At 41.3% G+C, this 26968-nt stretch overlaps 1 protein-coding gene across 2 annotated transcripts in view; it reads right to left on the reverse strand.

Annotated features, from left to right (window-relative positions):
- Window positions 1-26968, reverse strand: part of SCIN (scinderin) — a 73272-nt gene that overhangs the window by 23569 nt on the left and 22735 nt on the right. The window contains exons 1-4 of one of the 2 annotated variants that reach the window (XM_042043373.1): window positions 25749-25982; window positions 21913-22067; window positions 20271-20432; window positions 7671-7820 (exon numbers count right to left, since the gene is read on the reverse strand). In XM_042043373.1, the coding sequence (XP_041899307.1) occupies window positions 7671-7820; window positions 20271-20432; window positions 21913-22067; window positions 25749-25947 (666 nt within the window). In that variant the 5' untranslated portion in view covers window positions 25948-25982. Of the gene's footprint in view, window positions 1-7670; window positions 7821-20270; window positions 20433-21912; window positions 22068-25748; window positions 25983-26968 lie in introns of those variants that run through there. The other variant, XM_042043372.1, reaches the window with a different exon arrangement.

Raw genomic sequence — 26968 nt, forward strand, 5'->3', positions numbered from 1 at the left:
TTTAAAAAACTCAGCAAAACAATTTACATACTTTTTCCTCCCTGAGCCCTTCCTGCACTACAGAACTTCCACTTAAGACAGTTCAAAGGCAACCTTGCACACAGATGCCAGTTGCTCTGCAAGGGGTTGAGAGGACACAGGCCTGCAGAAAAAAAAAGGAAAAAAAAAAAAACCTTCAAGCTGCATTTCTGTTAGGGAGATACAGGATTCCAGGAAAAAACTATCTCTGAGTTTTTTATACAGCAAAGAAAATCTACCCTTTCATATCTTCTCCATGAAATTCCACTGCTGCAAGACAGTACCTTGAAATAAGAACTAACAACCCCACGTGGAGATAACTGCTATCAACTCGTCTTTAGCCTTCTCTTAATTATGCTCATTTAATAACTGAAAATTATAGTACTTTTTCATCAATAGATTTCTTGATAGTATAGCACAGAAAGGAAAGAAGCCATTACAAACTCTATTCAGATTCTAACATGTAATTATAAGATTATAATTGACTTACGTGGTAGGCCTGCAAGTACTACAGCTGCTAAAGAAGGAAACATAACAAAGATGAGTGGTTTTCTCACTCACAAGAACTCAAATGAGACACTGCTATAATTTGATCGCAAGCACTTCCAGAAAATCATTAGGATCTTAGAAATTCACTGGAATACCTAGTACAGAGGCAACTTTCCTAGCATAAGAAATTAGATTTTCAACCATCTGCTAGTAGAGCTGTTCATAAAGAATTTAGCTCATGCCATGCAGTATGATACACCTGAACATTTTCTTTTCTGAAATTAAATTTCTAATGCAGGCATTGAAATTCATATTTAGAGACTTAATTAGAAGCCCAGCTTTCAAATGTGTTTGCCACCTGCAGCTCCTATTCAGTTCCCTGTCATTTAAGTACCTGGCTTCGGGCAGCCAAGACTGAAAACTGCAGCTTGAAGAATATTATGGGTAACTCTCAATGTTTTGGGAGATTCCTCCTTACCAGCCTCTGCCATTCTCTGGCAAAACCCCTCTTGATTTTCTATCTGGGTCCGGGGAAAACACTGGGCCAAATGCTCAGCTGGTGCAAAGCAGCTAAGCTGTACTGGAATCCAGGCCATGCATGTTTTGTCTCAGTATAAGTTGTGTAATTTAATCATTTATATGCAAATTTGCATCAAGAAAAGGGATGGTCCTTAATGAAGGAGATAGGCTCAGTGGCTGTAAAGAAAACAGGACTCCTGGTTTTTACAGCTTGAAGCCGGCACCCTGCAGGGCAGGTGTTTGTACTTTGTATCCACATTCAGGGCCCGTCCCATCATAAAGTTCATTTAAACACAGGAATGTTTGGTAAACTGCCACTACTCAGACTGAACAGGTGTTGCTGTGAAAGGTGCACAGTCAGGTGTAGGATTTTTTACCCCTGTAGATTTATTCTCCTGGACTATTTTGAGCTGTATCCAACAAACTCTTACTGCTCGAAATGATAGAACCCAAATGCTTGCTGTTGCCTGCATATATCCAAAATCACTCCAGTGAAGAAGCATATTCTCTTCCTGAGGGGTAAATTTGACCCATAGATTCAAAGCAGCCTGAGAAAGCTATCTGTTCATTTGAATAGCCAATGCATCTACTAGAAACTACAGCTAGTAGTTCTGCTATTTGCTGTGCATTAGCTTTCTTAAGCCTTTGCATTCCCATGAAAATGTAGTTAACTTCTCTGTGTGCTGTGTTACTGAGTCTTTGCACTGGGGTGTAGTACAACTTCCATTGTCCTCACCCCTCTCTCAATGCATTCATTTTCCTTTGTATGTGACTGTTTAATACTGCCTCTACCCTGGGACTGAACTTCATTTCTAGTATTTCACAAAATTCCCTGGAATAATGTCTATTTTTTCCATCTGTCTCAATTTAGATAATAAAAGACATTGCTTTGGTTTACATATTTCCAAAGCCATAGATAGGAGTTCCTTACTTTTCATATTGGGCATTTTTTTGGTGGTGAACAGGTCAGGCTGAACCAGTTATATGCAATTCATAGTTTATGAGCAGGTAGCATTTGAGTAAAACTGTGTACAGGCTACATGGTTAAACAATTGTTTAATCCCTAACAAATGCCTGGAGTTTTTAGTCCACAAAAAGATAGAATAGAATATTATTCTAAGAAGCTACCCCTCTTCCTCCTCTTGCATCACCCTGACTCCCACTGTTCCTCCACTCCTCCGTATACAAAACAAACAAACCTCCCCTCGGCATGACTTGAGCTCATAATGCAACCAAAAGCAAGGGAACAAGAAGAAATGCTAATGCTGAGAATAGCGAGAGGAGTTTTTGCTTTTGCAGAGTTGTGATGACATATCCTGCTCTTGCTGGCTCTGGGAAAGGAGCAGGTACCAAACCGGTACCTTCACCAGTGGGGCACATGCTGCTCTCCCAGCCTTATGTAATGATCCATGTGACAGGGACAGAGACTGCAGGAACCTGCCCAGCTTCTTCAGTGCAACACGTCCTTGCACTCTCACACCCACTCACATGTCACAGCAAGCCTCATTTTTCCCCAGGTACCTCACTGTGCTCCATGGTCCCTTGGAAATTATCTTCAGTTTGTAAAAAATAGTTTTTAAGGGCTGCTCTTCTGTCCATATGGGCAGATATCTATGCAGTTAATTTAAGGATTACTGGAGCTTCATGTTTTCACTCTGTTTGCATTATTTGTGTCTCTAGAGAAACAGCCTCTGTAACCTGCATTTGCAAAGGGATCTCTTTATTGTCTGTGTTCTTGGGATTTTATCCACAGGGCTGAGTTAGCACTGTGTAGTGCTGCCAGTCCCTTTCCAGGTAGAAAGGTGTGACTGGCTGACATTCGATCCGACCATTCACATGTAGTATTTATTCACACTATAGGCAAAAAACAATCGTCACTGAATACAATGGCATTCAGGAATTCTTGTGATTAAGCATTGCTTAGGGGCTTTAAAGAAAAAGCAGGGAGGAGAAAGGCTGCTTTATCAGAAAGGAGGAAGAGGTTCCCCCTGTTGCTCAATATTTACACTAGCTGAATCTTTACACAGGTATTTTATGAGAGGTTTGGACCCACCTGTTGTAAGGGCACTAGAAGCTCACAAAACCAAGCACACGACAGCTGCAAACGTTGAGTAAATAAAAGTGGAGGAGCTTTACATTTAAAGGCAGAGGAGTGATTCCAAAGATGCATACTAACATGATGATTCATTTTCTTGTGGTTTTGGACCTCAGCTGTCACATTTCTCAGGTTTCATTGTTTTCAATCATGAAAATCACAAACCTTTACAAAACCACAACAAAAAGTCTCAGCAGTAAAATGCACAGCAATCATGTAGTACCAAGAGCTGCAGTTTTAAGGGAATAATTTGTAGGGGAACAATGAAGCAGTTCTATGAATCAGACAGGCTCCGAGAAAACAGAGCCATCTTGACAACTGTTAGCTGAATCTGACATGTTTAACTAGAAGGGGCAGACGCAGGCTCAACACTTAGTTTAGGTAAAACTCAGTCTATCCTACTTTTCCATTGGCTCTCATACCCTACAGCCTGATACACCTCCATGGCATACTTGAAATGTATCCCAGGGAGATGAGTCTATATAGGCAGAAAGTACTATCAATATAAAAATATTCTAGGGTGTCTAATATTTCAAATTACAACAATATAGGAAAACAAGTATACTAAGACTTTCTCCTCCCCTCTACTTCATCTCTAGAGTTAACAACACCAGATGAAGGGATTGGTGCATTATGAATGGAGGATTGGATGCTTTGCATCTTTCCCTTGGGTGACTTAGAACTGAATTTCTATGTTTCCTGCATTACTGCAAGCACCTTCAGCTTGCTGGCTGACTAGAAAACTTCACAAATACAGTCATTTCTGATTCCTTGTTTCTCCAGTTTGCCACTACTCCACAACATTAAATAACGAGATTACGGTAAACTTTTTTTAAAATACAGCTTTTCCAGTTTTGTTCTCTCTTCAAACTTAGAGCAGAGATTCCAGCTAGAGTTAGAAAATTGCCCATCCTGAGCATGGCTGCCTATTAATTTGGCTGCTCTCTCAGTCCTCAGGGATCTCTTGGGTATCCAAAAGAGGTGCTGTGAGATCTCTGCTTACCACTGCAAGCAGCCAGAAGGATGAGTATCAGTGTCAGCACAGTGGGCCCAAGGGGGCAGACAGGGCTAGCAACTGACACTAGAGGATTTTGGTCTTAGGTTATCTTTGAAATCATACATTTAGTCTTCCTGATTTAAAAAAAAAAAAAAAAAAGAAAAAAAAGAAGTGTAGGTAGCTCTAAGCCTAACATGGTCACTCTACAGCTACCAAACTCTGTCAAGCATTGCTAAGAGTTGTTTTTGGATTGGTCCCATGAAGGTGAAAAAATTCCTGTAACACAAATCAAACATTCAGGGCTATGATTCAGCAGAATGGGAAATCATTCAGCTGTTTACACACGAAAATCAGAGCAGAGCTGGCATCTGGTGAATTTTATTGTGTTCTGCTGAGACTGGTGACCAGTCACAGCAATGGCAGCAATTTGTCCAAGGTGGTCTGTTTATCTCTTAATTTTCCAAGGCAGCAACCCTATACAACACTGCTTATTTAAACCTGCCTGTCAGTACCTCACCTAAAATGCAAACATGGAGGTGAAGCCAGATCCATAAATGTATTTGATGTGCTTGGACAGAAATCTTCTGCCTTGTCTTCACAGTCAGAGTTCTAGTGATCCCTGAAGTATCTCATGAGAAATTTTGCGCACCCACTGCAAGTCTGAGCTTTCCAGACATGCTGTGTTTCCAGACTGCAAGCACAGGATGGTCACTCTGTTTTCCCAAGTGGCCTGTGGTGGCTTGCTGCTGTCAAAATTACTCACATACCCAGCTTCTAGTAATTTTCCTTTCCCAGGGTGAGCGAGCTGTATCCTGCTGGTCTGCCACAGCAATTCATCCAGTCCTACAGCAGCTCCAGACAGTTCTCTCCCATGGGCAAATTCAAGCAGTGCAGCCAGTTCCCAGTTCTTGCTAAAAATGGTAGTTGGGAGCAGGTAACTGCCCTTGTCAGACAAGTTCAGCTCACCCACGGCACCACAGCTCCCAGGAGGAAACTAGGCTGGCTGGGAAGCACTCCTCATCACAGCACTGCTGCCTCTGCTACTCCTGTGGCAGGACAGAAGTGTGGCAGGGTTAGTTCAGCCAGCCTGTGCCTTGCCTCCATGGTGGGGTGTAGGCACTGAAGTCTTGATTTTCAGGTTGGGTGTCACAACTCTGCTTATGGAGCAGGAGTCAGATAACTGCTGGCTTTTTCTGCTGGTACTCGTGGTGGGTATGTCAGCCCATGCCTGAAGCTTCTACTGGCACTGCATGAGCAAGTTTGGCCACTGATATGGAAGCAGATTTCTAGCTCACAGGAAGGGGAATCATTCCTGACATTTGTCAGAGGAAATAATTTTAGGAATTCTCATTCTGATTTCAGTGGCATACTGGATAACAAAATGAGTATTTAAAGTATGCAATTCTTTTCCCTAGAAAATAAATCAACCTTGGTCTAAGAAAGCTGGAGATGCCAAAAATCCACCCTTCCTGACGTGGAGGGAAGAAACAAACACAATTTTAGCTCAACAGCAGTTAGCCTGGGAGAGTGTAACAACAAGTCAAGAGACAATTTTGTGGGAGGAAGGAGAAATCCAAACAAAGAGCACCAGGAACTGGATACAATTTGAGCAGGAATAAGGATTAATAGGTTTTACATGTTTGTGAGGTTAACTACCCTCATGACTTATTAGTAGCACATTTCAGAGCTTGGACTGGCCCACAGCTGAGCTGCAGACCCTGTTATGGAAGCAGCATTTCCAAAGGCAGGGCTAGCACAATGCAGGCTAGAAGGTAATCCCTGACTGCAGACACACTCACTCAAACTTGGCTCATCACGGTGGTGGCAATAAAAGCAATGAATTTAATTGCATTGAACTACCCATTTTTGTTGCCTCTATATTCACAATCTGAAAGGAAAAGCAGAAACTTCTTCATACACTGCTGCACAAGAGAAGAAAGAATTTATTCCCTGATACCAGAACAATGCACTACAGTATCCAAATGCAACCTTGATGTTTTCCTGCTCTTAATCATGTGTCAAGGTTGCTACAAAACAACAGTTACACACAAATGAAAGTCTGGCAAACAGATGCAGGGGTGAGGGCAGCATATCCCTGCCCCTCAGGGCCTATGGAGGGGGACAGCAGGGAGATAGCCTGCAGCTGGCTCGTGTCCTTGCTGGGGTGGCATAGAAGTCCAACTTCTCTGCATCTGCACTTTAGCCAGATATGAGGAGCAGAGGGAGCTGCTCTGATCAACGCTCCCAAGTCACACACGAGCTTATCAGAAGCTCCGTGCAGAGCCTCCAGTGGAGGCCCACAGGATGGGCTTGGCAGTAGCAGCTGTGGCCAGGGGCAGAGTCCCAGTGCCACCCAGACGCAGCTGCAGCAGGATGCAACCCAATGCTGTGATTCAAATCAGGAGCAGGAGGTTGCTATCTAATTGTCAACCTGTGCTCTTTCCAAAAGAGTTATACATGTAAAATACGTGCTGCATCAGAGCCAGTGTGACAAGTCTGTACAAGGAAGTAAAAAACCAGGTAGAGGATTGTTTGGTTGGGTTTTTTCCCCCTTCAAAAACCTCCAGTACATTGGGTGCCACCTCCTCTACTTCTGAACACAGCCACATCTGTACTCACAGGCACAGGAAAAAAGGTCTTTGCAAGCATATGGACAGTCCACCCAAAGGGGTCACCACAGCCAGCATGACCATGGCCTGGTAGCTCAGCACCTGTTTTGCTGCTCAGGCAGTAACCAGTTATGACCACACTGAATGTAAGCACCACAAAAAATAATTGCACACCTGCATGCACCATTGGCTTTACTTCCTGAACCTAATCTGGAGCACAAGACAATATCTTGGCTGTACATAGTCCATTTTATTGACGGACTGCTTTGAGACCCTGCTTCCCTCTTCCTCCTTTTTAGAACCAATGGAAAAAGCTTAATTTAGGACACAAATGTCAAGTGACAATGCTTTTATTAGTATGTGGCCTGGGAAATTTTTTTCCACTCTACTTTGATCAGCTCATTGGTATCTGAAATCTGGGGGTTTTAAGTAAATGGTTTAACTTTGTAAACATACAAGGAAAGGGCTCACTGGGGTTACTAGAGGCTAGGTGCATACAATCTTGAAATAGGAGCAGAAGTATGCAAAGCAGTGTGCTTGGCCCCTGCATCAACATGTAATTTGCTACATTTCTTACTTTCAACCCACAGTAATCCTATGTCTTTCCTTGTTTGGTGCTGTCCCAGATGGATGCTCATTCCTCACACAGAGCAGATAGTGTGCCTCAGGTATGAGGCATGCTGTTAATTCAGTCACTGTACAGCTAACTCAATAAAGCAAACATTTAGTTCTGGTAAAAGTATTCTCAGATGATTCATTATCTCAGACTCTAATGACCAATTAACTTAACACTGCTTGGATAAGGAAGGAAGGAAAAGCTATAAATTGGCCTACTATAGCCTTTATCTGTATTCCTAGTGTCAGCCTAATCCAATTTAGGTCCTGAGGTGCAAAAACTTTTAATTCAGAGCTATGTCAGCAACTGGTTTGCACATTACAATACCTGTATGAGCTGGTCTGGCTCACTCCCTTCTTCCACAGTAATTAATTTAGACCTTCCATTTCGCTCATTGTCCCGAATGCCAACAGCAACCTGAGTAGCCTTCAGCCGCTCGTATTTATTGCATGATGAGCCACACCACTGATAGATTTCCTGAAATAATGAAGAGAACACACACATTAGCAATAGGACTCAACACAACAAAGTTATAAAATTATCCTACTGGATCTAAATCACCAGAACATCAGTGAATCTAGATCTTTCAGAAATGCTTTCTAGAAGTCACGTAGATATTTGCAGTATCTATGACATAGTTTCAAACTGCACCAGGAGAGATATATGTTGGATATTAGGAGAAATTTCTTCACAGAAAGGGTGAATAAACATTGGAACGGGCTACCCAGGGAGGTGGTGGAGTCACACCCCTGGAGGTGTTTAAGAAAAGATTGCATGTGGCACTCAGTGCTGTGGTCTGGTTGACAGGGTGGTGTTCAGTTGAAGGTTGGACTCAGTGACCTCAGAGGTCTTTTCCAACATATTTCATTCTGTGATGCTGTAATATGCAAGATGTTTACATAATATAATTTAGCTTCCACATACTAGGAGATCACTTGAGCTGAGCTCACAATAGTCAGAGTTTTGGTTTGACTTAGTTTCATCCCAATTACAGATACAGCTTCAGCTAATTAAAGAACCAGAAAATCCTAAATTTGCTACTGCAAGTTTTACATGTGTCAGCTCCTCTTCTATGGTACTTCAGCAGTGCTGGTACTCATCTGTGTCAAGAAACAAATTAATTTCAAAATCTCAAGGCATATCCTGGTTGTATGTGTTACTCAAAAGTACAGTTAGACCTTTCAATCCAGTTTTTATTTGCTGACCCTTTGCAGAATGCAGCATGTTCCCGAGGCTCCTCTCAGGAAGGAGAGCCACCAGAACCAGCCTAAGACAGGTCACCTGATTCAGCCATACAGACCAAGGACACCCATTGGCAACTCCCATTATTCATCCAGAACTTGAAGCACTTCAGAATGAAGAATTTAGATTTCAGTCTTGATGAAAATTACTAACAAAAGGCAGAACATAAGGGATGTTAGAGGCTGGGCTGGAAGGAGCCAGTCCAAGGAAATTATTCATCTCGGCTGGTTGCTTCCACCACGTTCTCCTGGAAGAAGGTAATTTGATTCTTCACATGATTCTATCAAATAGCTTAAATAGTACAGCAATAAAGGTATACAGTCATTTTCAACTTTTAAAAAGGTTGAATTGGTTTGTGCTCATCTGCAATGCAAATTTTAATCAGAGGCATCACTGAATAAATTACTGGGGCTTAGTTGTTTTATGCTGTATGTACAACTGTATAAAACTTAGATTTGAGATGAAAATCTGTTCCGTTAAAAAAAAAAAATCTAGCTCTTTCTGCTGACCACTGTTGGTCTTTAACAGTACTTGGAATGGTGGGTTGAGACAAGTGAGGGATGAAGCACAGCTTCTCATTGCTAGCAGATGCAAATTTTTGGAAGACAGCTAACATTGATGGCATCTGCATGCAAAACAGTGCTAGGAACTTCCAACAGTTACTTTTCACCAGTTTGGACACAAAAAAACCCACAATGAGATCTCAGTGATCTCACTGTGCCCTTCCAACCTCCCTTCCCCTCAAAAGCATCTCTTCAAAGTTTTAAGCTTCATCAGGATTACACCACAGATTCACAGAACTGTATCCCTTTCAACTTGCACATGTCATGCAACAAAAGCTGTGAGGTTTTCAGCTTGCCTTTAACAACTTGACTGTAGGCTTAAGTAAAAAAAATGCTTCTAAGTTCTGGTTTAAATACTGACAGTTTACCAAGTGTCCAGAATCTGGAGACATAGCTGGCATCAGGTCTCAACCTTATCTTAAATCCAACTTTCTACATTTCCCCAGGAAAACAAAATGTCTGTTCATACTTAGGGAAATAATTTCCTAGAGAACTGAATGTGTAGAAAGTAAAACATTCCAATCTGAGCAGATTTTTTAAAACATTTGTAATTGCCATGCACAGCTTCAGCCATTTTCTTCCAAATTCATGCAGACTTTCCACAACACAGACTCCTTAGCATCATTCACATCTTGGCCTACATCCTACTAATTGAGCTGATTTGCAGCTATGTGAGGAAACAGGAGTCACGAAGTATAGCAGCAATAAATGGGAATTCTTTATTTCCCATATTCTATAGAAGAAATAAGGAAGAGAAAGAAGTCATAAAATAGAGAACTAGAGGAAGAGGTAAGGCATCTATTGCCTTATCTCAGTGTTGATGCAGCAATTGGTGGAGATTGCTCGTTCAGAAAGGTTAAAAGTGCAGCTTCAGTTGTACCCATCGGCCTTCTCTTGGTTTTTGCTAACTGGTGATGGAACCTCAAACAAGTAGTTGCATCTACAAAATAAATATTTTTGCTGTACTGACCACAAAGGATATTGTGAGACTTAAATTGCCACTGCAAATTACGAAGACCTTTACTTCTTGGACAAAAAATTCACATTTTCTTTTCCTAGTATCTCCTAAAGGCCCCACTACACCCAAGTTACTCCACATTCACAGTTTATTCTCCCTGTCTGACTAAACCAAGCTCTCCTACAGTCCACAGGCTCTAAGCTTCAAATGAGCCTGAGGAAGGAGAAGGATCTTTAAAAATCTCCAGTAATGGATTTCAGATTTTTAAATTTGCAGGTTTCATTATTTTCCTCATGGAGTCCATGTTCCACGTTTTCTTCTCCGCATAAACCACCACTTGAATCAACAAGTAGTGTCTGAAAACATTCTTGATCTGGAGATTCACAAGCTCCATCGTACACGGTTATTTAAAAAACACATATTGTAAAAGCTAGAGAAATAAGAATCTGATTCTTTTTATCACTAGAGAATAAAGACGCTATTCTTTATTAAAAGCCTGAAAGTAAAACTTCATGTACTGTATAATCAAATAGACGGAAGCGAGCAGCCACAAGTCATGAAAGTGTCCTGAAGTATACAATATTGTCATATACTTACTATGATCACTAAAATATCTTAAGCATTCAGTGCTAGAAGCTTTCAGGACCTTGGATTTAGTTAATTTTCCCTTCTGAACTATAATAATCTCATTTTCAATGTATCTAATTTTGAGGCCTCACAGTAGAGAAGCCGAATATCTACAAGTTTGCCTTCCTGATAACTTATCCATTTCATCCTCTAGGTAGATTGGGTTTCTCAACAATTTAAAGCCACAAAAAGATTTTTAGAAGTTAAAGCCGCTTCTTGAGAAGGCTAATATTTAGATATGGATTTACCTGAAATACAGTCATGTAGTTATCTAACCATGTCCAACAAATCATTTAGCTTTTGGGACATATTTTATTAATTATGTATTTCTTTTTTAGACATATAAAGTGCTCAACTATGGGCAAAATATGATATTTAGCTTTAGCTCACTCACTACTTTCACAATTTCCTAGCTGTACTACACCTTCACTATTTTTAGGTTTGTTTTGCTAACTTTATTTTGAATTGGCAGGTTGACAAAAAATGTTTCCATTAAAATAAAAACAGACTTCAAGTGTTCACTCCTCTCAAAATAAAAGAGCTTCATTCATCAGTAATTCCTGTGCCAAGCCCAGTTTATTTTCAGAAGTTTGCACTAGCAGTATTTATTTTTTTAAATCTCTTAAAGAGAATTCTGAGAGAGATGCCCTATATTAATGTTTGTTGCTATCAATATGGTTATCAGATCACAGTGGGACAATTAACAACTGAGGGCAAGAAAATGTTATAATGAATAATCACAATGACCACCCCAGAGCTCCTGAGTGGGCTTGGGAAGGCAGGCTGGCTCTGTGCCATGCACACTGTCATCAGAACAAGGTCTCCCCACAAATGCACATTTTGGGGACACAGTTTGGTCTTTTAGCCATACAGTGTCAGAATTCACTGCTCTTACTCCTAATAGCTTCTGGCCTGCAGAGTGACCTTGTGCAAGTCACATGAGACTTCTACAGCACATTAAAAATGACCCAACATTTAGCTTCTATACAGAAGTTGTGCATCAGGATGATTATGCATGGCTCATGTGTAACCCTGAGCAAGAGCACCTTGGCACTTTTCCCTGTATGGAAGGGGACTGTGAAAGCACACCTCCTGCTTCCTGCTCCAGCCCCAAATGGCATGCAGTGCAAGAGAAGGAAAAAAAAAACAAAAAAAGTCACTTATTTCAGAAGTGACATAAAAAACAATTTTTCCCTTCTAAACTACAGCCACCTCTGTATTCAACTGGCAGCCTCCTTAGTCTGGAGGCGAATGAAAATATACTCTCTTTTCTGCATCTTTTGTGGTCATTTCTGTGGATCATAGCCAGGACAATAACAGCAAAAGCCAAGAAGCTTAAATGCATGAAGAAGTTTTTCTCTAGTTAAACATGCCCTAAACATGCTAGCGTTTTAAACCTATAAGTCTGTTGCAATACCTACTAATCTCCAGGCCCCTACTGTAATTGCTGATTTGCATTCTCTTACATGAAGAGACAGTTAAAAGCTAAATAAATTAAATAGGTTTCAAAACTCTAATTTGAAACAAGTTTGTGGTGAAACTTCAATTTAGGTGGAAAATAACAGTGAAATGTTTGTCTCATTAACTTTAAAATATTGAAATAAACTTTAAGCTTTCATTAAGGAAATAATTTAAGTCAAGTATCACAAGCTGGTATGCCTCTATTCTTTGGAGGCCCTGATACACCTTAAACCTGCCCACCTTTGCCCACATATACAGCAGAACACTCTCGCAGAATGTAACTGCACCTCAGTTAAAAAAAAGACCACTCTTGGCTGAGAGACAGCTAAAATCTATAGTGTGTACCTTTTCATCTTGTCATGATGCAAGTTATGCTGACTCAATGTCTGTCAGTCAGGATGTCTTTCGTTTCTCTAAACCACACCATTTGGTGCAGCAGAGGTACAGCTCTAATGCAGAGGGACTCAAAGCAAGAAAACTCTTCAACTAAATCTGCTCACTCCTGTGAAATGCCATACTACATTCTCCTTACCCCCACAACTCAGACTAAAGGGCTGAAAGCAAGAAAAGAATGGTTGTAAAAGTTATAATTGCCTTAATTCCTCTTTTCCCTTTGGCTTAGCTGCTGCTGTTCAGAAGCAGATCAGAGCCTGGGCAAATAACCACATCACAGAATGCCACTGCAGTGGTTTCACAGCAGGTAGAAGAAAGGCTGATGAGGCTTGTAAGGAAAGGTGGGTCAGGAGGAGAGCAGCTGTGATGTAGGGGTCCCCAAAGGAGCCAGCACTCCTAGTACTCACCTCCTGAGGGAAGTAGAGGAAAAAGCCCAGCAACACTAGAGGCAGATGGAACATACATGTATATTGGCAAAGCTTTATAAATATCTTATCATGCTATTATCAAAATAATTGGCAGGCATTCAGCTGAGACTCTTCATGGTCATTAGTGAACAGCTGCTCTGATAAGGCACAAGTTCCTTTTAGCTAAAACTCTACTTTGTTAAAAGTCTAGTCCTGTAATTAAACTTAATATGTTTAAAGGAGAAATGACAACACAAAATAGAAATAAACTTGGAAAAAGTTCATATATGAACTGCAAACAACAGAAATACTTCTAATGCCTTTAATTTTAACTATCTGTAAAACAGTGGCATATTACATTGGTATTTGTATTTCAAACACCAAGTTTTTGGAAATAAAACAGGGAGCCCTAAAGCAAGAGTGTGGAGCTTTTTAAAAAAATTTTTTTTTAAGTATAGAAAAGTGCTAAATCAAGGAAACAAAGTTCACATGATGGGGAAAATAACTGAACAAAAATAGCTAGAATGCAGCTCTTTTCTGTCAGTTCATTGACATTCAGGCTTTTTTTTAGGAACTAATAATATGTATTAAGAAGAATGTTTGGATTCAACTGGATTAATATAGACCTCCGAAGGCATTTTTCTCCTTAAGTTATTCAATGTTTTTCTTTCTTGAGTGTTGAATTCTTGATAGAGGCAGAGAAAAAATCTCTCTCATTTCACATATCCATCAAATCTACCTTTTACATTTGTTGAAACTGTAATACAGTGAACCATTGAAAGTTGTGGAGTTTTGATAATCCAAAACAAACTTCAAATTCATTCAGTCAGAATACCTCTGAGGCCACCATGAGCCTGGCCCTAGTAAAATTACAATAGTGTCTTTGTAACCAGTCTTTGGAGTCTCCCACTTGACTCAAATGGAACAAATTTTCAGACTAAAAATAAGTCAGATATAGCACAGTCATGCACTCAGTACCTTCATGTTTCCTCTCCCACCTGTTTTGCTAGTATGCACTAGGAATAGCCCTTGCTATACCACAGTGGATTAAGGCATTAATACCAGGATGATCTTAATTCTAAACAACAGCAGCTCAAGCAGCAAAACATCTGGATTTCCTACAACATCAGGAAGTAAACTAACTTAACTGAATCCTTGTGGATACATGTATGTCCAGTTCACCTGGAGCTTAAAGGATGACCTCTGGTTCAGCTACTCTTCTGTGTGCAAGTGGGGGTGAGGGGAAATTTTCCAGTCCATAGAGTATGAAGAAAAAAAATCCATACTCTGAATACTTTAACTGAAGGCGGGGATGGGAGGGTGGGGTGGGGGGGAAAGGACTTCCTTTTGTTTTTCTCCATCTGATGACTTTGAGACTATAGCAACTTCCAGAATGCTGGCATTTACCCTGCTGGAGTAACTGGTTCACAGAATTATAGAAAAATTAAGATGCTTGCTTATCAAGATACACATTGTATAGATAGAACAATATTTTAATGCTGTTAATAAGTCTATAAAGTTAATAAAGAACCAAAGCACTTTAGTTCTTCAAGCTCAGCTACTTCTTTGGCAGCTCCCTGCTACAGCATGAGCAATAGTTTAACTCTCAGTGGGGGAAACTGGGGAAGAGGTTATTTGTAGGAGAAACATGTGCATGGAAAAACAACATGAGTCAGTTGTTAGAGCCAGGGAAAGCAACTAGAAACATACAGTGATAAAATGCAAGAATCCACTCTTCCAGCCCTATTTATACCTTAACAATGACTTTATTAAAGCAATTAATATGTGTTGTGAACTGCTTTATCCAACGGAAGAGAAGAAAAGAAGCTAAAAGAGATAGTGAGGGAAGAAGATTACAGAAGCCACCAAGACAACTGTGCTTAAGGTTGCAATGTGATGCTGAATCATACCTCATGGTCTTAATCATAAAGCAAGTATCTGTTCTCTTGCTCTTTAAAAAGCAGAAGTTACTTTTCTTTTTGTAAACATAATTTAATCTATACCAAGTTAACAGTTGTTATGAAAAGCAGCTGTCATAAAAAGCCAGCCTTTTTGCCTGATGTATTTCTTCTAGTGTCTTTGTTGCACAGCAGCAGTTTTTCTTCTTTTGACCTGCTTATTATGCCAGGTATTCTAGTAGGAACATGCTGACAGATACATGAGAACTCTGTTCAGTCTCATACTTTTGAGTTCTAACTTCATAATTTTCATTTGGATTCATGAAGCCCTTGAGAATTATACGCATTGATTGCTAGATAGCACAAGGTGTTTCTAAGAACATTGCGGGTTCTTAAATTTCAAACCAGCAACCTCTTAGCTGTTTATAAATCAGTTTATAACCACCATTATGGGAACAGGAAGAATGGACAACTGAGTACAGTTTACCTTCAATTTTCATTTAGCTTGAGCTATAGTTATCACTTCACCCATCTGCACTCTTCCTTTGGGAGAAGGGTAATGTTCTGTCTGCAGAACTTTTATTGTACTGACAAAACTTTCCAGCTGCAATCAGGCCCAAGCTCAAACCTCAGTGGTAGTTATCACACATCGTCCTTCACCCCCTTATTTTAACAATTGTCTCTTAATTTCTTCAAGGTGGCTGAGCAGTGCGCATCCCTCTGCCTGCCCTCTGCAGTCGCCTAGCTCATGGCACTGCTGCTGTCTCCCATTAAGAGATTAATCAGACAATCAAGCCTTACATTTTACAGAGCTCTATCCAAACACACGCACAGAGGATATTTTTGCTGGTCACTAAGGATACAACTTCAGACAGCCTTCATACAGCAGGGCTTCCCATAATGAGTTGGGAAGGTTTCAATAAAATCAGCTGATCAATTCACGTTGCTTTATTTCATTGTTATTCCCATTACTTCTGCTGCATGTTTTGATAACTACCCAAATTATTAACAGATCTCAACATTCCAATTTTGTATATCACCAGTATACGCCAATATTTCACAATACTGACCAGTTTCCTTCCCACTTTAAACCAAGAAAATTGACAAAAGATGACAAAAAGATATGAAAGACTTTAGCACATCTTATCAGAAATACACACATATACAGTATATTTATATATGCATTGAGATAAGAACTAAAATAGCCTGGAAAACTGTATGTACATGATTCATTAAATGCCACAGTGATTCATCCTTTTCCTTGCCTTCTGTGATCACTTTCCATGCCCTCTCCTGCTCTTTGCTGTTTTGAGAATTGTCTTGGTGATGAAGGAAGAAAACGGGTTGTGCCTAAGGGGAGGTGGCTGGAGGATGGGGTGAAACAGAGAGAGCTGCATCTGGAGGTAAAGAGGAGCACAGAGCAAGGTGAGGCAGTTTAAGGCCACCAAGAACTGTCAAACCCATCCTGGTGCCTCTCAGGTGGGATACCAGCAGTAGCTCAGGACAGGATTGGAAGGGTCTTGAGGGGAAGCCGTATGAGGAGCAGCTGAGTTCACTTGGTCTCTTCAGCCTGGAGAAGAGGATGCTGAGGGAAGACCTCATTGCAGTTAAAACTTCCTCATGAGGGAAAAGGAGGGGCAGGTACTGATTGATTCTTTCTGGTGTCTAGTGACAGGACCTGTGGGAGTGGCTTGAAGTTGTATCAGGGGAGTTTAGGCTGGGTATTAGAAAAAGGTTCTTCATCCAGATGGTGGTTGGGCACTGGAATGGGCTCCTCAGGGAAGTGGTCACAGCACCAAGCCTGACAGAGTTCAAGAAACATCTGGACAATGCTCTCAGGCACATGATGTGACTCTCGGGGCTGTTCTGTGCAGAGCTAAGAGTTTGACTTTATGATCCTTGTGGGTCCCTTCCAACTTAACATATTCTGTGATTGTGTGGCAGAAGATAACAGCTCCTGGAAGGCCTTGAGCAGAGCTACACCAGGACAAGATGCACTGAGCAGCACCCGACAAAGCAAGGTGTGCTCTACTCCAGGCCTTTCAGCAACAGCCCTGCTCTTGTCTTGCCTGCCCCAAAGGCTCCCTTACAGAGAAGTTCCCAGGTTCATCAAAGAGGTGTTGTGGAAATCCCATGTAGAAAAAAACCCCAACTTAAATTAGGGTCTGGCATGCCAACACTCTCCTGACTCAGTCACTGTACAGGAAGATCAGTACAGTCACAGCTCTCAGTTCAGAGTGTTACAGAAGACTGCTTGACTAAAAGGTCTTCACACATTACCAACAGATAATAACTCCCCTCATATCACAGACAGTGCTTTCTCTGCCTTTTGCATCTATTTTCCAGCCAAGAGAGTTCAAAGGAGGCAAGATGAGACCTGGGCATGGTATTTGAAGTGCTGTAAATGTGGTTTAGTAACAAATCAGCCAAGGTGCTGTGTGGGTTGTGCACACTGGATACGGCCCCATGGGATCCCAACCACTTTTAAGAGAGGGGTCAGGAGACAGGCAGTTACAACACTATTTTTTAATCTTATTTTTAGCCAAGGTTTGAGTCCAATAACTTAGAAGACTGGATCAAGATAGAATAACCTTCATTCAGGATCAGGCTGAACAGGGCTCAGAGTAACCTGAACTTGTTGAAGACATCCCCACTCATTGCGGGAGGAATTGATCTAGATGACCTTTAAAGGTCCCTTCCAACCAAAACTATTCTATGATCTAGGTATAGATAAACATCAGAACAGAGATAAACATCAGAACATGAACTGTAAATATGTGAACCTAGCTGGAAATGCACACACATACTTTTTGCTTAAAGCATTATCCCTATCAAGGAAACCCTAGTGATTAGTAATGATTTTATTCCTAATCATTATTACCTTTCATAATTTCCCCTTATCTGTTCAAACCATGAGTTTAAAATACTGCAGTAATTGAACTCCATGAGAAAAGTGAAACAATTTTTTATTATATTAGGTAAGTGGCTTGATAAAATATAACAGGAAATGAACAGCACAAGCAATTTTTCAATGCCATAGAGACCATCCTTCTGGTTAGCTAAGAGACTGGGGAAAGTAAATCTTGGAAATTCATCTTATTTGATACACTACAGTAATTTGATATTAAAATCACTGACCATAAGCTCATTATTTTATGAAATTACTGCCCATTATTCTTGGACAATGAGTCTGTAGTGCTCTGCAATAAATCCCAAGACTCAAAAGCAATCCTATTTAAGATTAATTTTATTTCAACTGTTAAGCAAGGGAATCTACTTTAGCCAAAATACTTTTCTTTCTTCAAAGGAACCTTAAATTCAATTAAGAGCTCCTGTAAAGACTCATAAAGCCTCGCCCATTTACAATGGGCCTCTAGTCATGGAAAATTTCAATCTGAAGTACAGTTATTTCAGCTTGAAATATAGCTCTTAGAAAACTTGAGCAAGATTTCTCCTGTGACATTGTATTTTCTATCACTCCCATTTATTTAGAGGTACTTCACTAGACTTGTATATCTTAATCCTGAACTATGGCACATATGGCCTTTTCATCTCCCACAAGCACGGTCTGGTTTATATAATAACCTACGACTATGAATATCTAGATGCTAAAACACTTTTTTCCTTAACTTGTCAGTACATCTAAGAAAACCCTTCTCCCTTATCCAAATGACATGACAAGACTAAGACCTGTCTTAGTCATGTGATTTGACTGACATTTCCCATAGAATGGCAAAAAAAAAAAAAAAAAGCGTTCTAAAAAAGGGTTCTAGATATTGTTCACACCTAGTCTTTCTCCCTACAAAGGCACATTGTTGCACTGCTGCTTGACCTCTGTCTTGTCAGTGGATCAGAAGCCAGTGACCTTACACTAAAAAAAGTAAAAGGCTCCCAATGTACATTCAGTATCAGGTAAAGACTATAAAGCCATATTACATTTAAATCGCTTGGTGACAGCACTCTCACTGAAACGGATGGGCCCCAAGTGATACATGTAAAACTGCAATACGCCCATAGTGCATTTCATCAGTGTCACTGCCACACCTGCAGTGTGGCCTGAGTCATTACTCAAGGCCATCTGGGTAACTGCAGCACAGTAAGGGTCAGGACTAGTGGAATTCATGGAGTACACCCAGTTCCACATCATGTCCATGGGAGGTTAACTCCAGAAAACTCAAGCCCGATCACAGCCTTACTGTAAAAGCAGCATTTTCTAGCAATGTTTAGTTCCAAACCTTGCATCTCCCATGGGTTAACTCTGAAAGGGAATAGATGATTTGAGTTTTCTATGCAAAGTGGCAAAATTGAGAGATTGCTTTGGATCTTGATCACCAGGGTATTCCAGATGATTAAACCATATTGACATATGAGGACTAGGATAATATTCAAAAAACACTATTTGATGTTCCATCTGAAGGCTGTGAAGCATAATAAAAATCAAAGACATTTTGGTATCAAGTAGCTATACTGATTACCTTCAACTGTCACCCTAGGGGCCGCTTTTCAGAGGAAAAAGCCAAATGAACACCGTAAATTCAGATGAGCCCATTTTTCAATAGGTCAGGAGAACACTGAAATCTTGAAGCAGCTGACCTCTTCCTTGTGAAGCAGTACAGTTAAAATCAACTGCAGATAAGCTATTTCCTTTCACATGCTTTCCATTACATGTGAGCATATCAGGCATGGGAACAATTTCAAATTGGTAACTAGCATCTAATTAGTGTGGTTTACATCCCAGCTGCTTCTCTTGGTATCAGAAAGTCTTAGCATGTACTCTGAGGTGACAGTACTAAACTTTAAGTCATTTGAAACAAGCAAAATTGTCTTATCTGTCAATATTCTTCTGTGCTGTCTCTACTTGTTTTCAGCAGAAAGCCTTGAAGCATGGCATTGCTTCTCGAGTGATCTCTTGAAATACTCAAGTAGTTTTATAACCACTTTTTCATTTATTTCTTTAGGGTCAACTGTCACTATCAAAGTTTGATGACTATGAAGAAATGCTCTTAAGAGAATGGTTGAATCTGTGTTCTGCTCTGAGCACTAGCACTGATCCCATTCATCTGGTAGAGACTGCAAAATTCAAACTGGACTTATAGTGAGCTGTTTAAGCTCTTCAAACACTAGTAGTGAAAAATCACAATGCCTTGAATGGGAAAAAGAACTGTTTCTTGATGGATAATCTGTTGTACACTCCAGGAAACATTTAGGGCAGTCTGAAACATTTCAAGTGGTGTGACACTAAAACTAATTCTCTAAAGTAGATTCTTTCTGCTGGTTCACATGAGTGACAAAATCAGTTTTGCATTTTAGGGGATAACTCAAACCTTAGAAGGGATGCAACTTTTACTTCTCAGTGTTTTGCTCTAGAAAATACTCACATTTCCGAGGTCAATAATGAAACAATCTCCTTTGTTGAAGCTAGTCCAAGCTAGGGGGACTTCTGTGGCTCTTACAACTCTCCGGCCCTTGATATGCAGCAGCCTCTGGGCACTCAGATCATTAGTAATGACATGATTAAATCCAGAGGCAACACCACCTGCCTGAATAAAACAAAACAAAGCAGCCAGCTTTATTTTCAGTTTGATTTCTGCAAAGTTACTTTTTTTTTTTTTTTGGCTACAGATGAGGAGCTAGCAGTGGAAAAAATAGTTTATGCAGTGAGAAGCAAGCCAAAGTAATGTACTGTTTAAGAGTGCTGACCACAGACCAGACAGACACCACTGCTGCTGAACTGGCAGGTGTGAACATTTAGCCAAGGGAACAGAAGTCACCCTCCTTCAAAGGCTTTTCAGATAAACAGGGAAAGTGAAAGCACAGAATTTACAGCACTCTCCAGCCACTGTCAGAGGATGAGGTAATACTGAACCCCATTGTCAGGACAAAAGTCAAGGACAGAGGAAAAGCAGAGAAATATGGAGCTCCTTTTGAAGTTTTCCAAACTTGAATCTCAGAGGTCCGGGTGGTTTTAGTCCCTGGTTACATGTAGATGGACGGACAATTCCACAGCAGCTCTGTAATTTTATGGAAGGAATATTTGCAACTTCAGAGTGAACCTGGCAAGGAGTACCACACTAGGAGAAGTGAGAGCAAACTGTTGATCTGTGAGTGTAAATATAAGCATAATCCTGTAAACTGGCTTGGATGTCTGCCTCTTTGAGGCAGCATTCTCCCCTCCTCTGGGAGAACCAGACCTTGGGTTGGAAGAGAAACTGGCTCTTGAAATGACAAAGAAAAAAATTAAAACATAAAAGTTTGGGCATGTCACTGCCAACATCACTTATGCGGACTTAAAACCTTGGTTGTGTAGACAGTGAGAAGTTATAAACCTTCATAATGGGGAAAAAAAGGCTGAATGATCCATGGCTCCCAGAACTTCTACTATGGAGACATTCTCAGGAGATACATTACTTTATTCTTAAAAAAACCCCACATACGTTTAAAAAAAAAGTTACCTTTCAGTTACTCAGCTTCTGGAAGTGACACAAGGACACTGACATTACACCTTTCCAAAAGATAAAATTTTTCAAAGACGTGTTTGGGAGATTGTAACTGCAGTAGGACTGCAAAAGCAACATTTTTAGATCCAAGTGAGCTTCTGGTCTTTTCCACTCTCTGCATGTTTCTAACCACTTGAGCACACTGGGTTCTGCATTTGAACACAATTATTCAGTCTACAAGACAGAAATTATTTCTGTGAGATTTAACACCTCCCAGACACAGAGAGTCCCTGCTGTGAGCTCTCTTAGACACACAAGTATGAAATTTCAGGACAGCTTTATTTTGTGGGAAAAAACATTGGGAAAGGTTTTCCTATATCAGAAAAGGCACTGACAAACAAGCTGCTGCTTTCTGTACAAACTCTGGGACTCCTACAGTTTAAGATGGGTGATTCAGATCTAAACCCACAAAGCATTGAGAAACTATTTTTAAAATCTCCATTTACAAAGAAAACCATTTGATTTTTATGTGGGGAAAAATGTTACAATTTCACGTATGAATGTATTTTGACAGACTCTTTACCTTGTATTTAATTCCTCCTTTGAAGTAACCCACAAACTCAGTAGACTCATATCCTTGAATTTCTCTACTCTGCACAGGCTTTCCTCCTAAATAGTCATCCATTTGAACAGCAAAGATAGCTGCAGCTGTGCTTTCATCCTGGGTGCATTCTTTCCCTGAAATAAGAGGAAATATGTCAATAAAGCATAAATATAATTTTGAATTCTGTTGGAGAAATTATTTCTGCAACAATTGGGCTCTGCCTGCAGCAGGTTGTATAACCCATGTTTATGTGGCAACAAAGCACTGAATCATAAGCTTGTTCACCACCAAATAACATGATCTTCCAGGCCATTTTTTGACTACTTGCAGAACTGCATTCATAAGGAAAAAAGAGTGAAAAGTAGTGAAGTTCATCTTCTCTTAGAATCTTCAAACAAAAGAATAATTTAATTGAGTTTAGCACGGCAAGTGTCAGCCATAATGATTTTTGGATTTTGAGCTGAAGTTCAAAGAAAGAAAGGTCATGTCTGGATGGTAAACCATATATTTATGCTAAGAACAACTCACCAAGCCAAAAAGCTGAAATAATTCAAAAGCAGTCCTCTTGACACTATAATGCAAGCAAGATATTTTGCCTGGTACAGCTGGGAGAAAGCAAAGCAGCTTTGGGACTCAGATATCTGCTTCATGAGGTCACACTTTGTTTTGTACCTTATAGACATTAGCCTCTTCCCAGGACTGTGGCAAAATAGCCTCTTGACGTTGTGTGCTGATGCCTGTACATGCTGAAAACAGGCTGTATATTAAACCAAAGCTTTTAATGAGTGCCCATACATTTTTGATGAACATTTTCAGCAGTTTTAATTGTTTCAAGGAAAGCACAAATAGAATCAAGTCTAAAAAACCAGGCTTCTCAGTAACTATAGAAGAATAAGGAATCCTTCCATTTAGCCCTCAATCACTCCATGACAGAAGAACTTGCTATGTTCCAACATGCTTCCTCAGACCTGGGTACCACCTTAAAGTTGGTTTTGGAGGTTTTAGGGGTGTTTTGTTTCTTTTTCTAAATAGGGGTATTCATATCCATTAAGACTAGATCCTTCTAAATTATTACTTGCAATTGCATTAACAGGGTTCAGGGTTAAAGAAAAATGGTTTTTGAACAGAGATAAGAACTACTATCAGACTTGGTCTCATAGCTGTTACGCAATAAAATACTCGGTAAAACTCCATTAAAAAAAAAAAATCAAGACAGCACCAGTCCAAGCATAAGTTATTCAAGCTTGCATGAAAACCAGATTTACCTTACAGTCTAAGGCACAAACAGCTATGAGTAAGCCAGAGCATAAAGTAAAAAGAATAAGTTTTTACCAAACTAGATCCTGGTTCACATGGACAGATCTTATGACTTCATCTCTGGGAACAAGGGTTAAAAAATAGTTAAAAGACACCATGGATGATTTTATTAAAGATACTAAGTGGGGTATAGCCAATCTCATTCCCACAAGTAGTCTCATGCTGGCACAGTGCATGCTGTTTGCACCAGTGATAGTTTCAAGTCCAGACAGCTCCCTTAGGATTAGTTCAGCTACCAAGGCATCCCTCAAGTGCCAATAGAGACAACTGAGCCAGGATGTCTGGGCAACCTCAAAAATGGGTACAGCTGCAGTGACACAGATCCACACTGATTGCCTGCCCATGCCAACAGTGTCGATACACCCAGGTTAGCTTGCTCAGAAATTATCCAACCTCAACAGCCTGTCAGTGTATGTGAGACACTGGCTTTCCCACAGGAAGCTTCAGCATAGCAGAACAACTGTGTGGGGTCACTTTACCCATAGAATGCCAGTCACAGCTCAAGACTCAGTACATCGAGGTCACAGACCATCCTTCCATGGTCTAGACCTTCTTTTAATCCCTTGGGTGTGCCTAAGCAAGGAATTAGGAGGACTTTTACCACTATGTCATAGGAAAATTTGATGTTGGGGGTCTTTTTTGCTGGTCAGAATCCATTCACACTCACAGCCACTGTATGCATCTGCCACAATAACATACTACAGATGACTAGCAGGAGTAGGACTGTGTCACCAAATGGCAAGGCCCTTGTTCTTCAGTGTTTCCCCCATCACAAGAATTCTTTCTTTACATCCCAAAGTCTGAGTGATAGTCACTGCTGCAGCTGTCCAGAGACACTTACGGGAAGTCCTCAGAAAGACCCTATTGTGATCTTCTGGCCCACAGGTTATACAATCTTTGCTTACAAGGAAAAAGTTTGGTGCATGAAATAGCACTGTGAATCAGTTAAAAATACCAAAATGATTCTATGGTTCTTACCCTGGCTGTGACTGGCCCTCCCTACACACCTTGTTTGAAGTTCTGGTCTCCTGTTTCTATTAAGTGTGCAGCAGTATTTGAGATTTTACCACCCTGCTGCTGAAGTATCTTGCAAGCAGGAAGGGGTTTGCCAGCAGTGAGCCTCCCTGCTGTCACCTTGCCAGCTGCACAACAACAGTGGGTGCCCAGATCACCCGAAGCCATTTAGAGTATCTGGATAGCACCGCATCAGCACAAAATGTGCATCAATGTGAACAACTAAAGCTCTTCAGCCACCAGCAATGAGGTTTTAACTGCTGCAAATGTCAGTCACTGGTCTACCTTCCCTTCCAAAAAGCTGCAAACAGTCCTTACATCATGTCCTTGTGATGTGTCTACTAGACCTTCACTAAGACATGAGTAGCTCCATCTTCATTAACAAAGGTCTACACAGCCAAACCCTGCCACTAATTAGCAGCACTACTCACAGAAAAGCCTCTGCCAGAAATTCATTTACACTGCCATCTATGATTATACTCTTACCAGAGACAGACACTATGTGCTTGCCAGCTGGAAAACTCCTAACACATGCAGAACTCAAGGCTCAAACATTTATGCAGAAACAATCCCAGCTTTATCTGCAATTATTTTTCAGTGCATGCAAAAGTACAATGAGAACTACAGCAACTCAAGCATATTAATGTTAATACACCTATCGTTATTTGTATTCATTGAGATGATTGCCTACAAACACAAACTTGTTGGCAAAACAAGAAAAAAGTATTAGGTTTCAGGCAGCTAAACAGTAACCACTGTGGCAGGATGACTCTATGGCCAGATGGGGAAGTCACAAGAAATCTCCAGGAGATGAGGAAGTCACGCAGAACACATCCTTGTGTCAAACTTCAGTTTTTATGTAAAGTGTGCTAGTCAAGGTGGAAGGCAAAAGACATCAGCTCGGTTCCAATGCCAGCAGGCCGTCAGATTGATATTAAAGAAGTTTTAAAGAAAACCTGGTGCCTTTGCACGTGATCTCTGTATCATCAGAAAGCAAGATTAATCTAGCTGAAAAAGACAACACCCAGACACTAATCAGGGCAACAAGACCACAGGGAGATGCCCAAGAGGAAATTTTCATCCAGATGGAAACAAAGGCAAGAAAACTCTTCACGTGAGTGAAGGCAGGATTTCACTCCAGAATCTCTGTCGAGTGCAGCCAAGATTTGACTTAAACACTTCAGCGCTTTTCCAAACTAACACGACAAAGAGAGCAAGCTTTCACCTTTCTGCCATACCCCACTGTCCCACCACTTAGTCCCTCAGCATCGCAAGGGATGACGCTTGGCATCACCCTGATCCTTGGCGGCAGCCCTACTCCTGCCTCCACCTCGAGTATCTCCGCTTGGAAGCCGCGCACCCGCAGCCCTACTGAGAAGGGCGGGGAAGCCTGCCGCGGTTCCCTGGAGCCCGGCAAGCCCTTCAGCAGCAGGGTGGGCACTGCGGGCTCCCCCCGGCCCGCCCGCGGCTCCCCGCGCTCCTACCGAGCCAGTAGTGCAGGCGGTAGGCGACGCTGGCCCCGCGGCGCTCCGTGCGCAGCACCAGGTACGCGTCCCCCACGAAGAAGTCGCCGTGGCGGCTCGGGGGCACGGGCACCAGCTCCAGCCGCTCGACGCGCCACACCTGCAGCCCACTCTGCTGCCCGGCCTCGGCGAACGCCGGCGGGGGCCGCTCGGGAGCCATGGCTGGAAGCGGAGACTCCGCGGGGCCCCCGCGCCGCCTGTTTATGGCGCTGCGCGTGGGGCGGAGCGGGGCCGGCCCCGGGCGGGTGCGAGGGGATGCGTCTGTCCCACCCCTTCCAGCGGCTGAGCCGCCGGTTACTTGTTCGTTTTTAACACTCCTGTGAAACAAGCTCACCCAGAATCCCTTTTGCTTCTGTGCCCAGCGTCGTAGCACGGCGTTATAAAAAAATCAGCCACCCTCACTGCAAACAGAGAAAGTTTCACTATTCTAAAATAATAGGAGAAAACCCCATAAAGGACAAGAAAGAAAAGTACAAGTGGGCTAATCCAGTGTCTGCGGATGTTGTAGTACTGTTCGGTTGGCTTCTATAATTATCACATCTGCCTTGTTTGTGTGAACTGCTCATACCAGAGTACAAAGAGTTCCTACAGCTTGCACTTGCGGCAGAGCGCTTTTTCATCCCCGGCTGGAATGGCAGCGTACAGCTCTCATTCACCCAGTAACCTCATTTCTTTTGTTCAATATTGATAGGAATCTTTCCGGGGGGGAGAAAAATCTTTTTGAAGATTCCAGATGAAGCCCAGAATTTATATAAATTTCCCTTTCTCAGAAAATTTAAAGAGTTCTGCTGGTGTTTTTCCAAAACTATGCAGCAGCCCCAAAAGGTTTAAACCCACATCCCGCTTATCTGTCTCCTTTATAAATGTTTGGTACATCAACATGACAATTGCAGTTTTCATTGCAATATGAAAATTACAGCAAATCACTGTTTGCCATCTGATATTGATGGACAGTACATCAGTCTGGGTACAATACAGGTAGACACAGTGCAAGCTGTCAGTATATCAAAAGATAAATTTCAGAAAGGGTTTTGTTTAGCTTCATCATCTTATCCACCTGGATGAGTTTTGAAGCTCATCATTTCCCCACTGGGTTGCTTTATCAAGTTAATACAAGAAGAGTGCAAGTATCCACCCGCAGGCAGATCAGAGCTTCCTCAGCAAGTGGGAGAGGCACTGCA

The sequence above is a fragment of the Corvus kubaryi genome, unplaced genomic scaffold (genome assembly GCF_017639235.1).
Source record: "Corvus kubaryi isolate FWS band 111438036 unplaced genomic scaffold, C.kubaryi_AGA036_p1.0 37398, whole genome shotgun sequence".
In the NCBI taxonomy this organism is placed as follows: domain Eukaryota; kingdom Metazoa; phylum Chordata; class Aves; order Passeriformes; family Corvidae; genus Corvus; species Corvus kubaryi.